General features: G+C 35.3%; 1 protein-coding gene across 3 annotated transcripts in view; it reads left to right on the top strand.

Moving 5' to 3' along the window:
• The window catches only part of LOC117411703 (dihydropyrimidine dehydrogenase [NADP(+)]-like), a 176,743-nt gene that overhangs the window by 14,358 nt on the left and 147,110 nt on the right, over positions 1–15,275 (top strand). For all 3 annotated transcript variants that reach the window (XM_059031705.1, XM_034019392.3, XM_034924349.2), the window contains exon 2: positions 5,422–5,532. In XM_059031705.1, the coding sequence (XP_058887688.1) occupies positions 5,422–5,532 (111 nt within the window). The remainder of the gene's footprint in view (positions 1–5,421; positions 5,533–15,275) is intronic.

The following is a 15,275-nucleotide window of genomic DNA, read 5'->3' as shown; positions in this document are numbered from 1 at the left end:
TTAGAAAATGCTTTAACTTAAATGCAGGTAAAATTACAGATAACATATCAATACCTTTTTTAAATGTTAATACACGTAAAGTATGTATCTTTATTTCCATTAAAGCAAAAGGATCGCTCATATATCCAATTACAACAGTTGCCAACTTTCATATTTTTTGTGTTTTCCCATAGACCGCTACAAAATCTGCATTTATACTGAAAAAAACTAAGCATGTGACATTGTGTTTGTACTTTTACCCATTCTGTAGTTATCATTTTGAACTAGTTGTGTGCTGAGAGAACGAGAGAGGAACTGCAAAAAAATGATTGTTTAACATTAACTACCAGCCAGATTTTTTTTTTCATAATGCTGTTATTGCAGTGTTAAAAATTGCAGTATCCCCTCTGGTATAATAGAGCACATCTACACCTGTTCCATATTAATAATTATATGAATAATAGATCCCATCCATAATGCCATGCAAAATCATTGGTTTCTGAATTAATGGCCACTCTTGTATAACACCCGTTTTCATATGAATCAGCAGGTAGATGGCTACAGGTTTAATACTAATACTCATTTTTTTCTATTTCTGCTTAAACATTTTATAACAACAGTACATTATAATCTGTCAAACATTATTAGAGTTTCCTTTAGCTGAGCTGCAGCATGGAGCTGTTTCTCTTGTACATTTTCCACTTTAGAAGAGAAGGTCAATACTGAGCGGTAAATGAGGCTTTGCTGAGGAAATCATTATAAATTTGTCCTTGGGTACTTTTTATTATTTAAATAAATCAATGCTGTATGGCCAGCAAAATACTGACATTGCTACTGCATTAATATTAACTATGCAAGAAAATATATGCAATTTAAAACTACAGTATCTCAGGGACTTATAAAAAAAAAAAAAAAGAAAAAAAAAGATTTTTAATGTAAACGTAATTCTTAATAAATTGGTAAAAACGGAAAAAGTGGAATTGGTCATTTTGAAAAACAAAATTTGTCATTCCCAAAAGTGGAAAATCAGGAGCCCTATGAAGGGTCTGCGCTTTCATTTTTGTAGCAGTGTTCCTTCATTTCAAGGAACACTGCTACATTAATTTTCATCGTAAAATGGTGGATTATGATTAAAGTACAGTCTGAAGCATATTTATTGTGTTTATTTCATTAGGGTCCTCATTCAAAAAATATGATCTACACCTATGAATACAATACATATACATATAATTCAGGACTGTGCTTAAATACCCCATCAGGCTGGGATGATGGACTCCTAACTGATTTAAAACCAATCTCCCTGGGCAGGGTAGCAGAATCCAAAATCTTCGTGGCTTACGTTGCACACCTTCCGGACTCTAGGTTGGGGGGGGGACGGGACAGGATGGGGCGGGATGGAACGGACGGACTGTGTGAGCATTATTGTGGGTTCATTAAAAGAATGTCTTGGACACAGCACTGTTTTAAAACAAACATTTCTTTTTGTTTATTGAAAAAATGTAAAATATGCCTTTCGTTTTGAGCAATGTTTGGGGTGGTGAATAATCTTTGGCTCCTGACCAAGTCCTTTGGCGTGAACATTGTGCAGCCCTCCCCTGGGGTTTTGCCCGTTGTAAAGATAGAACTGAAGCCATGTTGTTGTTTCTCTTCTCTACTAATAGCAGGAACTGTCACACATATTATCTCTAGCTTCAGTGTCCCACAATTATGTTCATGTTCTACTGATTGGTGGTTTTTGCTTAGTGACTTCTTACTACACACTTCCCCCAGTTTTACCCTTCTGTGACTTTCTAGTTTTGTTTAGCCTCCCCAGCTGGTATTTTCATCTGCAGGCACACGTGATCCCCACCTCCTTGAAGATGTCCTTCCCACTCTTGTGAACTGAACAACTATAAGGTTTTAATTTGCAGGCTTTGCTGTGGCTCAAGCAATATATGTGTGTTTTTCTGAAAAAAAAAAAAAAAAAAAACTTTCTTTACTCTAATTGCTTTCTCATGTGGACACATTTATCAATTTAAAAGTGTTATTTCTTGGAACATAAAATGAATATTTTTTATATTTGATTTTGGTGGTCATATTGTAATCCTTAACTCCCCAGTATCATTATTATTAGCCCACCCTGCCTGTTAAGTTTGCTTGACTAAATGTTTCTGCCATCAGTTTTGAGTAGTTTACCTCAAGGGCCTCTGTATAAACACAAATGTTTATCTACATTATAATAACTGAATAGATTAATATGGTCTTCAGCACATAGTAAAACAGCAAAGTCCTTATTTGCACTCTCCTTAACTACATTTTAGTATATGGGAAATTAGAGGGCTATCGGTAATAATAATGTAATGTATGTACCGTACAGTGTCAAATCTATTCACACACCCTGCAAAACATAGCACATCAATATATCAAACACAGTTATACTGCAAGTAACCCCTCATCAGCGTTCCCTCTAAGCTTTTTAGATACTGAGAAACTTGCCGTTTTGACTGAGAAAGTGTACATTATCAGTGACAAACCTTCGGCCACGCATTAACCCTTTTAATATATTTTTGTTGCATTATAACATTTTGAAACAATATTCCAACACAAGTATCTCAACAATTTTACAATTTACTTGAAATTTAAACAAGACATTTATTGTGGCTCTGCCTCTGATTTTGAATCATCCTCTAATCCTATGCAGCCCTGTCAGTTGTTATCATAGGTAGACTGCATGCTTAACTGGTGGCCTGCATAAAATTGCTTTTTACTATTGCATAAAACACTGGCATCTGCACTGCCTTCAATTGTAACCATCTTTAGGGCTACTAATTGTTCCATTCTTGGGAATACCAAATTCTGTTTTTTTTTTTTCAAAAATGGCCAATTCCAAATATATATATATATATATATATATATATATATATATATATATATATATATATATATATATATATATATATATATAAATAAGGGGGCCAAAAATATTATTATTCATATTTCTGTTGCGTTTAATCGTTTCATGAGCTGTTAATTTTATGTTGGGCATTTACCATCTATAATGCACATACAAGATGTGCTATAGTGATACAAAGTTACATGTGTTCTAGTTATAAGTAAGGCCCTGTGTAAATCGTGATTTCATGGGCTGCGCAGAAATCGTGAAATTAGCCCAATAACACGAGTTTTACAATAAATGTTAATAATTTTGTATTTCATACAAAAAATAAATATCACATTAACAAAACTGTACAGCTCTGTGTGCCTGTGTGTACTATTTGCCATGCACATAGAGCTGTGCAGTGATTGTCATGTGACTATATGCAATCTAGGAGGGAATTTAAAATACTACACACAAACAAGAAAATGGATGTCTCTAAAAAGGCTAAAAATGTGTCTGCAGCAGATCACGTAAAGCAGTATCCAGCAGGAGTTTTATACAGTGATGGAGGTGAGCTCTTCTGTACGTCCTGCAACGTTACTGTAGATCACTACTGAGAATTGGCTGTTGACAGACATTTAGAGTAAAATATTCACCGAAAGAGAAAGGCAGATATTCAGAGCAGTACTACGACTGCTTTACTTGCAAAGAAACAAAAAACGGTGACTTCCATGTTCCAAAAGTCCACTGAAAACTGTGACGCACGAAACACATTACATTTTGACCTGATAGGCGTTTGTTTGTGCAAATATCCCTCTTGAAAAATTGGACAACCAAAAGTTAGGTCAATTCTTCAGACTGAGTGTAGCAAATGGTGGAGTGATTCCTTCATCTGCCCAGCTGAGACATGAAAATTTACCAGAAGTTGCCGAGTATCACAAGCAGGAAATTATGGAATTGGTAAAAAAGTCTGGTTGCTAGTTAGTGGTCACTGACGAGTCAACTCTATGCCCAAGATCAGTATGGGTTACACATTATATTTGTTTTGCAAGACCTAAATGGTGAACATGCACCTGACGTACTAGAAATGAAAGCTGTCCTTGCAGATACACTTTACCTACAGGCTGTTCATTAAAACACCGTTTCACAAGCTATTGTAAAGTGCGTGAATAACTTTGACATTGATTTTGATGTCAGTGCATTTATCTCTATTTGATGTTAAAAAAAAAAAATATATAAAAATAAATAATAATAATCTGTACACATCATTTCTAAAGTAGTTCCGTGCACATTCCACAAAATACGATACTTTAAACTGTACTGCACTGTGATTTTGCTTATTCCTACATCCCCCCCCCCCCCCCCCCCCAACCAAAATTCTTTTGAATTGAACATGAATTTCTGCCTGTTCCAATAAGGAAGTCACAACAGGTAGCTCAATATGTGCTGCTGTGTGGATTTACTTATACAGTACAAAAAATCTAATTCAAATATGCCTTAAATGTAAATTATTCATTGGATTAAGCTTCTTGTCTCCTTGTATGATGTCGAGGATCAATATTACCGTGACTACTTTCAGGTCTCAGACCATAGGTTTTTGATCAATCATGTTATTTAATCATCAAAATGTGTGGTTTAATAAACCAATCAAAGATGTATCTGAATGTCTCAAGCTAAAAGTGTTAAATATAATCTTGCTTGCTGGACAACCGTGTATACAAAATAAAATCAAGCATCAAATTTGAGAAAAGGCAAAACATTACCAATGTGGTTTTAATCTGACAGATGTTAACACTGGAGGACTGTTAGATTCTCCACTATGATTAAGGGATAAAAGAAAATGTAGAGGCGCCCAACAACATGACTTGCTGCCTGTCAGTAAATGTAAAAACTGTTTTGCCAGAGAAGTCAAGACAACCACCTGGACAGATTTAGCATTCTCTTTCTACTTTTGTACAGTAGAATGCCTCTCTGTTAAACATACCTTGATGTTTTTATCCAGGCAGGTGATGCTGTCAATAGATTCATTGATGGACTTCTTTTATGAAGATCAGTAACTTGCAAACACCTACAGTAACAGATATTTTAACATGCATAATTTATAAACTGAACAATCCTGGATGGGGTTTGCATGGACCATGTGATACTGTGGATTTATGTTATTGTGACAACACTGGCTGAGCTACAGTTTTCTGTATTAAGGTTACAGCACTGTAATCCCTTACTAGGATTGTATTCAACTTTGCATTGTTTTTTTGTTACAAGAAGTTATTCAATGGGTATGTGTTTTCTAAACATGCTTATTTGTCAAAAAATGTGTCAAAATCTTGACTGTCCAGATTGCACTCTAGTGCAACACATTTTAACTAGTTATGCATGAGTACTGGATGTTGAGAAGACAATAGTTTGTAAAATATTATAACTGGTGCTCATGCTACTGTAAACCTGCATTTCATTGCAAAGAATGAAACCAGCCAGGTTAAATGATAAACATACTGTAACCCACTCTGTCTGCTCCAACACTTGTTTAATTGTATTCCATTTCTGAAGTTTCAGTCAAACCTTTTCTTTTTTCCCCCCCCCAGAGTATTCTGGCTTTGAATCCTCGTGTAAAGAATCATGCCTCCCTGCGCTCAACGACAACAACTAAAAAGGAGAAGAAACACTGGAAGAGAAACTCTGACAAGAACTGCTCAGTAAGTTCTTACAATACTTCATCCGTTATCTTATCACTGCACTTCCCCCCCCCCCCCCCCCCCCAAAAAAAAGCACAGAAAATGAGATCACCATTTTAATTTATTGCTCCCTTATTCACTTACCTACAACATAGCTCTTTTTCTCAAGCCTTTTTAGTATTACGTCAATTGTGAATATACTAACGCAAGGGTCTCCAAACATGGTCCTGGAGGACTATTCTACTCCAGGTCAAATGAGATGATTACCTACTTCAGATTCTGAATGGAGGTTTAATTGGTTCAATTAAACAATTTAGAACAGGGTTGGAACAAAGACCAGTAGTGGAAGGACCATGTTAGGATACCCCTGGGGTAAAGGAATGCAAACCAATGTAATAAAACCAATTTTTTAAAAACTTCTCTAAGCTCTAGAATCCTTATCTTTTCTTCTGTTTAAAATGTAGCACTATAGATAAAGTTACTACTGCTTTCTGCTAATGTCACTAACATACAGTATTTACTTGTCGCCACATTTTTTGGACAGTTCCCCCCCCCTCCATATGTTTCTGGAAGTAGGTGCTATCCATTATGAGAAATAAAATGATTTTTAAAAATGCTAGAATATTTGTTGCGGTATGTTTTAATAATATGACTCAGTAATTATTGCTGCTGATTTATGTACTACAATATACAAACTAAACATTCAACATAACAAACTCTTACAAGTTTAAGAACCTTTTGACAGGTTCTGTAGCATATGTTATAAAAACAATCAAAGCATTGACAGTTGTCATAATCTGGATAGTTCTGTTAAGATATTTTGGCACTGTGCACTTGACATGTAATGTATGCTAATAAGTCCAGTTGCTGTATAATGAACCTCAATACTGTTGGTTGTAATTTGCAAGAAACATGCACGGAGACACAGTTTCAACATCACGTACGTTGCTTACAAAAAATGGCTTTGCCCCCCAAACTATAATGTGAACAAACCTTTTTAAATACAGAAATGTAACTTTGCCATTCAGATATTATATTGTTTCTACCTTCAAATAAATATTTTAACTAGGTGGTGAGGAAGAAAGGGTTAAAAGTCTAAGGTGGCTCTAGGAAGTATATAACATGGCACAGTGGAGTAGCCCTGAAACGTGTCATGCATATGAGAATGGAAGAGGGCGCACTTGATCCCTTCAGTACAGTAAAAGAAAAAGCAGTGTCTCAGTTTTACAAATCTGTCTGTAGCATCAAAAATCAATTCTTCTACAGCCTGTATGGAGCCTTTTCATGCATTTTCCATTGAAATGCATACAAACAGGAGCGAGACTCATGTGTCTGATGACTCTGTTGTCAAACCACCAGCCCATTTTTTGAGCATTTGAAGGATGCAAAGCTAACCTTTTAATGTATTCTATAAGAAAATGCTCAAATGCTCATTTATTTGAGACTGCATTTTTACCTGTAAGCCTTAAAAAAGTGGATGTATTTGTATCTGCTGTATTCTCTGCTGAGCCTTGATAACTTGTGATCTTTGCAATGTAAACATGCTGCGTTCTGTCTTTTGATATCTATTACAGCCCTACAGTATATTGATCACACATAATAGATTTCAGTAATCCTTATTACAGGTTGTGTTGGGCTTGGCAGCATTGACATAATTGTTCTGTGGAACAGCTTGGATGTTACAGAGGTTGTGAACTTCATTTATAAGAAGGCAAATGTTCATTGATTCCAAACTGGGGAGCTTGAACTGTATGGAAGTATGGCTTCCTGACCCATTCTTGTTTCGATTCAGGGGAGTAGAAAGGAAATCATTATTGCCTGAGGCAGTTTTATGGGGGAAACACGACATTTTAAAAATGTTGTATCCTTTCAGTGCTTTGTCCTGAAAGAACAAACCATAACCTACTGCCATTACATGGGTTTTGATGTTGATGTGTAGTTGGCAACTACAATACACAAAAAGCAAAAAGTGTTTGGAATTCAGATTTAGTGGCAACCCAAAGAATGAGCGGCAGGTAGCTGACATGAGAATGGCAGGGTTCTACATCTGAACATATTCAGTAGTTTCAGTCAATTAAGTTGAAGCAATATGTGACAATTCAAGTTACATTTCAGCTAGAAATGCTGACAATTAGTTGTCTCACATTCTAACGCAACCCTCGCATACCGCCAGCTATTCTCTCAACAAATGTCACCAATATAAAAACAGTGCTATTTGTACCCGTTATATCGCCACCCCCGCTGTCCGCCACCCGCCAACTTCCCAAGCCAAGCAAACGTAAATATAAGCATTGTTGTTTCCTTCATTGTAGCGCCAGTGAAATAATCATGGTCAATTAAAATAACAAAGTTATGCAGTTAACCTTTGACCTGCTTTCCTAATTGGTTGTTAACTCAATGTACATAGGTCATCAACACTCCCGTTCCCAAAGCAAAACAAAGTACAAAATGGCGAGTCAACCCTACATTTTAACACCAGAGTAAAAGAAACAAATCTGCATGTATGCATCTGAAAATAAGAAAGCAAGTCAACAAAACATCGCGAATGTTTTCTCGCCTAAGTGAGGCATATACTGTTAATCGAAGGTTTCGCACAAATAAAGGCTGACTTAAACTAAAGCATCAGTTTTGTAAACAACAGAAATGCTAGCGTTTTAAATTGCTTTGTGAAACAGATGACATCGTTCAATGGGGGTTAGTATTCAGCAAGCTTAGTCATGTCACAAACAGTAATGACAGTACAGTAAAAAAAAAAAAAAAAAAGCTTTCTTCTTTTTATGGAATTGTTGTTTGGGTGATTTTGAAACTAAGTTTTTTATTATTATTATTATTATTATTATTATTATTTTCTTTTTTTTTTTTTTTAAGTATAAACTGTTCCTCAAAAGTAACCATGTATGTTTCATACAGATGGGAAAAGATGATAAAACGTCAGTTTTAAAATATTGATGTTTTATTAAAATGGCCTGTAGATACAGTAATTGTTTAACTAAAAAAAATAAAACGTTTGAATTTATTGCATACATAAGGTTGTGTGTGTGTTGTTTTTATTATTATTTTTTTGACCCTCACTATAACGCCACCCTCGCTTATTGCCTGTTTTTGCCCATGGCCCTTACCTGACAGTATAAAGAGGGTTGTCTGTATTATTCATTCTCTCAGTTATTAAAACCTTTTTAATTGAGCTGGTGACATTTCAGATGTTCTCCTTTTCCCCATTAGAAGGCAACAACAGCTACAATGGACCAATTTTAGAAAGGTGATTTGCGCTGTTATTTAAAGATCTACCTTCTAATTTTTTTTTTTTCAAACAATCATACATACATATCTGACATTCTGCATTGTTTGGAATTCAGAAAGGTATTAAATGTTTAGCCTCAGACACATTTTTGGCATCCATAGCAATGCAATCCCAAATCGGCAACTGAAATTAATGGAAGAGCTGCATCTGGCCCTAAACAGCCCTGAGGGCCCACCAGACCAATGCATCCAAATGCCAGAAACCACCAATTAAAATACACAAAGAAATAATCAAAAATACATTCACATTCATAAAATATAAACAATTTTACCATTTCAATTGAATAACAAATATAATTAATAGTAATACATGTGCAGTTCTTTTCATTATATTTGTGACTTTTGGGAGACTATAGTTTCCACCAGCTTTTTTGAAGCCAGGTGTAAGCAAGGCTGGTGCAAGCACATTGTAGCTCAACAGAGAGATTTTCATCAGTCAGTCTGTTGCTAATTGTCCGCTTATTTATTCCTCTGCCCTCGCCACTTTTTGAAGAAGCAGGTGTGTTGGAGAGTCAAACACGCTTTCCACCTACTCTTGTCACAAATGTATCGGTGTTGCTGTCGCTAACTCAAACCTTTTCTTTCCAATTTCACTGCTGTAAAAGTGTCACACAGATTAAACTTACTAATACTAACAACAGCCATCTCCTAACAACAGACCTTGCAGCAGTCAAGTATTCCACACACTAGACGCAATGCGATTTGTCTTGCGATAAAGTCCTGTTAGACAGCGAATAAAAACGTAGAATACAAAATTGCTTTTCAGAATACTTATTTCAGTAAAGAAAGGTAAACAAATCATACACACCAGCTATATCTAGTTCCCAGGAAATGGACTGCCAGATGTTCTTCCTCATTGCTGTGTCTTTATAATTTTTGTGTCCTTTATTGTACAGCTCCGGTTATTTTGATACTGCAAGAATGATCTTTTCTTCCGCCATTGTTTACTGAAGACGCACAAGGGAAGCTGTTCCTCGTTGGTTAGTTCCCTAGCTGCCTTGTGACAAAATTGCAAAAATAGACACCATTCCTATTTTCTTCTCCTCGTTTCAGTGTTGCTTCGTCACCCGTTGTATTGAAGGCAGTATGAGTGGCTTGTGTAAAAAATATATACATATTTTGTTGTCGTAGTGCGGTGTCCTGATGTTGATGGAGACAAACATGGTGATCCCGCTAATTATAAAACACACTCCGTGTTTAAACAAGCATCTTTTGGGGGAAAAAAGAAGTTGCCAGGCATTTTATTCCCATAGAAGACAGATTGAAAAATCAATAGGTAATTTTAAACTTTTTTATTAACCGAAAGTTAAGATTTTTTTTTTTAAAGTTGTACACAGACTCTTTTTAAGTTTAAACTTTGTTTTATTAAACTTACATGACAAAGGAAATAAGTGTTTGTTTTTATTAGCACTATATTATCTTACATTCTTTTTCCATGGTAACATAAAATGAAGCAGAAAACGTCAACTTTGTGCTTAAATAAACATTTACAGTATTAAATGCTTAGTATTGCAAATAAGCCCAAACTAGGATGATTTAGCTCAAGTTCAAGAGATCTTGCCTTGTGTGCCTGCACTGAAAGTATTTTGTGTGGCTTCTTTTGTAGGTTCAATATTTAGTCATTAATATTATTAGTAGTATTATTATTATTATTTGTTATTGTTATTATTAAAGCTAAAAAAACGAGGGAAAGGAAGGAGTCACACAAATAGAAATTAACAAGAACAATTGAAAGTGTACATAGTTCTCTTTTGACCTTTTTGAACTTTCAAAACAGTTTAGCACCAATTTTCTAAATGATTTGCACCCCTGACGCTGTAGCTGCAGCTCATTAGGCCGGCACCTCGCAAGTACGAGTCCTGTGATGATGCTGCAGCTCATCAGGTCTGCACCTCACAAGTACGAGTCCTGATGATGCTACAGTACATGCTTGAAAACAGATTAGCCGACAAGCCATTCCAGTGACGGTTGCTTCTGGTGAGCGCATCTTTTCTGAAATTGATCAAGATGTGTTTGCGCTCAAGTGTGTCAAATTTGGCCATATACCGTCAAATGAGAGTGAAGTTGCCAAGAATTTTGAATACTCAGATTTGATGACTTTCTGCTGAGCTAGGAACATGTATTTGCAATGTATGTTCTTTGTAAAAAAAAAAAAAAAAAAAAATATATATATATATATATATATATATATATATAAATATGAGATTTTTTTATTTTTTTTAAATGATTTGTTTCTGCCTGGTTATTCTCACCTCCGACCTGTCAGAACCCACTTATAGTCGGGCATTACAATATTTTTCAATAGGCCTATTGGGGCATGGTCATTTTAGTAAAAGTTAATACCTTATATGTTTGAAGTAGACTGGAATTCTGAGTGCTTTAAAGTTGTGCATTTTATAAAATGATAAAGTCTAACAACCAAATGGAAACAAGCATTCATTAACATTTTAATATAATTAATATTTACTGTATCTTAACGTTGGTATATGTAGGTGCATATGATTACATCATGCACCTATATACTAACCCGCACTTAATCATCACCGCCTAGGGCCCCGCACAGCCTAAGGCCGGCCCTGACCCTCAATCTCGCTTTAAAAATGGAAAGAATTTAAATCGTCCATTTAAAAAATATATACAAATAAGAAAATTAATTAAAATATGTTGCTTAATTTCAGATGTTGACTGTTGGCCTATTTTTAATAATTTGTCTGCTGCATGTAAGGCAATTTTAATTCATTTTCAGATTGCATTCAGATCCCCTAGTATTATAACTAGTAGGTAATATGCCAGCTGCAGGAGCAGAAGTTACTGTGACAGAAAGATATACACAGCAAGCAGTCTAAGGGTTTACAATTATACCCTTGGCAATAAATTCTGTTATTTTCCATGCAATCCAAGTACTTGGCTTCACAGGGCATTTGGAAATTAGCTGGAACTCTGTGGAGAGGCTTATAAAACCTAGAAGCTTGAAGAGAATAGCACTACAGTTGCTAGACCCCATGTCTGATTGTGAGCATAAATTACAAGATTTCATTTCTCTCTTTCCTCTTAGCCTCTCCCATGAAGCAAACTTTCCTCCTGCCACCAAATAAATTTCCTGTAATATATTAGTTACCTTAACAAAATTGTGTCAGCAACACAAATGCCTACAAATATGATTATCTGTACATACCTGTCAAGTCTTCTGTTTTGATCAGGACCCTTCTGTTTTCAAGACCAATCTCCCGCCTGAGACCCGTATTTAATCTAGGAATTTCCTGGTTTGTATATTAGGCAATAAATATATTATTTTTCTCTTATTTATTTAAAACATAGACCAACCAAAAACACATCTTTTATTTATTGGCATTCCATCATGGTTAGGTTTTATAATTTTGGAATTATGTATCACTGTTTTTGTCGAGCCAAAAAAGAAAATATGTCTGTGCACCTGCATTTTCTACCATGTTTGAAACTGTACAGCGTTTTGAGATGCTTTGCATTTAGGTGCCATATCAAGTAAAAGTTATGGAGTTTTCTGTTACTGTGTAAGTAAATCAGAGACGCCTGGACAGTGTTTCTATTACTACCTCCTATCTCTCTCTGTTTGTCAGCGAATACCCAAACCCCTGTTATACATGTTTTTACGTTTTTTTTTTTTTTTTTAACTAACGGTACTGAAAACGGGGGTATTTATTAATTTTTTCACTGTTTGTTTTTTATTCAAAAATGTCCCTACAGTGCAATGTTCTTTCAGTCCAGCACTCTTCATGCTAGTGCAGTATAATTAGAAACCACTGATCAATCCCTACTTATTCATTTCACCGGGTCAAGGGCCAGAGAAGTGTTCACAATATTTGCATTACTGTGCCCCGGGGGGGACACAGGTTTATCCTTCTGAGTAAATGGATTTTCAAATTAGCAGTAGCTTCTTGGATTTATTTTTTTTGTTTGTTTTTTATAGTGTGCCAGCATCACTACAGATGCAGAACATCCTGCTGAATGTAAAAAAAATAATTTGATACCAAGCCTCATCCCCCTTCTGAAAACGAGGAAAGATGGGTACAAAATAATTGCTTTAATTATTATTATTAAAGAAATCCAACCTCATTTTCATGCTGTGTTGTCTACAATAGCACATACAATGCATTTGTATGCCTGCTTGGCTCTTTGGAATTACCATTGAACAGTGTGTATTTAATATGACTAGCTCCTTACAAGGCACTCTCATTTCTTCATGGTGTCTCATTTAAACAGATTATCATAAGTCACTTAAGTGTGTAAAGTATTACATTTTTTTAAATGTTTTGACATCTCTAATGTTAAACTTGGTCTACGGAAATGTGTTAAATCCATTAAAACCTTTATTGCAGATGTAATGTGTCACAGCGTTAAAGTACTCCTATGAATCCCACTTATTTTGAATGAAATACATAAATCTGATAAGCAGTTGTATTTCCAGTGTGGTGTTTAGTATTGCAATCCTCCAAACAGACCTTAAACTAAATGGCTGTTATGGCAAATATGTATTTTAAAATATTATTATTATTATTATTATTATTATTATTATTATTATTATTATTATTATTATTATTATTTAGTAGACGCCTTTATCAAGGCAACTTGCAGAGACTAGGGTGTGTGAAGTACGCATCAGCTGCAGAGTCACTTACAAGAACGTCTCATCCAAAAAACAGAACACAAGGAGGTTAAGTGACTTGCTCAGGGTCACACAATTGGTGAGTGAGCCAGGATTTGAACCAGGGACCTCCTGGTCACAAGCCCTTTTCTTTAACCACTGGACCACACAGCCTCAATCGCTATTTATTTTCTTACCAAAAATCGTAACTTGGAAATCATCTCTAGTTTTTATACTTTACTGTCTGTCCCATCTCCGTTCCACTCTGAATAGCTAGGCGTATCTGTCAGTCAACTCAGTGGTCTGTTAGTACTGTGGTTCCACTGTCACTGTCATTTCACCCTGTTCTGACAGATCTCATTGCCTGAAGCAGCGCTAGAATGTTGTCATTCGTTTAAAATTAAATTAAAGATTACTTTCTACTTGGTAAGTGCATTTGTGAGCATATTTAAATTACTTAATATTATGTATGTAGAAACATTCTGCAACGGGTTGTCATCTGTTGCAGATGACAGCGGCTATCCTTTTAAAGAAGTGGCTTCTGACTCCAGTGACATAAGGAAACATGACAACGCACACAGAAAAACACAAATCCAAATAGAATGTACCTTTGGTATGCTTAAGAACCGCTTTGGTTGTCTACACCGAGAACAGAAGCCTACAATAAGCACCAGAAAAAAGTTGCAAAATTAATTCTGGTGTGTGCTCTGTTGCACAATATAGCAATAAATAGAAATGTACAACCGATTCGGAGAAGGAACAGAAGACAAATACCAGCTTTGGAGGACCCAGATAATGAGGTTTACAGAGATCAGCCAGCCATGCAAGCCACACAAATCAGGCAGAGATTAATTGAAAATGTTTTGCATAAAAAACACTGTGCACAAATAAAACACACAAACAAGCCACATGCATTTGTCATTTATTTATATATTTTTATTGCATTACGTCCGTCTTTAATATTTTACTCTCTGCAGAATTTTTTTTTTTTGTACTTTGAGCCTTACTTTTTTTCCCTCATCTTTTTCAGTGCATGGCAATGGCTCAGTTTGGCTTTCCTTACAAACTAGTTTATGTGAAGTTTTGGCCACCATTGCTTGTTTGATTTATTTTAATGTGTTTACGGTGTCTTTGAAAAGTGTAAGAAAACACTCTGAAAACATTGCAAAAGTCGTATTTCATGTAAAGCAAAGATGTCTTCATCAGTATATGCAGACTCTTTCTTCTTTGTGGCTGGTTCTTCCTATAGTTCTGCAGTTGCATGTTGTCTTCTTTTGGGTTTTTTTCCTGTTTGAGAATTGGAGGTTGAGGGCAGGTGATTATTTTCATGATCCTGAGTCCTCAATCCACAGTGTTTTATCTTCTTCAGGTGTGTGTATCTTGTATCCGTTTTGTGAGTGAGTGTTTTTTCATTTGCATAATTACATGGTCATTCTTGTCCTTGTACCAGTTCTCTTGCTCATCAATTCCCTGGTGCTGTAAAACAATAATGAAAAATAGGATTTGCTTGCAGAATACTTTCATTACATATTCAACAAAATTGCACTTTTCAGTTTATTTCCATTGTACACTACACAACATACTTTAAATTTTAAAGTTGAATTACATTTTTTAAGGAACTAAGCATTTGAACATGTTATGAGCTATGACAGAAAATCCCCCAAAAATGGTTGTCTAGTTCCTATAAGAGAAAATGACCTTTGTTTATTATCTGATGACAAATCAACTTTTATTAATAATGCTTTTTCATTAAAAAGACACTGTTTAAACTAGGGCATGTTAGTACAGAGCAATGAACCTGTTCTAGAAGTGATTTGTGACCATCTTTTATTAAACGATTTAT

This window comes from Acipenser ruthenus, chromosome 10 (assembly GCF_902713425.1).
Source record: "Acipenser ruthenus chromosome 10, fAciRut3.2 maternal haplotype, whole genome shotgun sequence".
NCBI classification, from domain to species: domain Eukaryota; kingdom Metazoa; phylum Chordata; class Actinopteri; order Acipenseriformes; family Acipenseridae; genus Acipenser; species Acipenser ruthenus.
The sequence above is the reverse complement of the archived record's forward strand: the minus strand, read 5'-3'. Positions and strand labels throughout refer to the sequence as shown.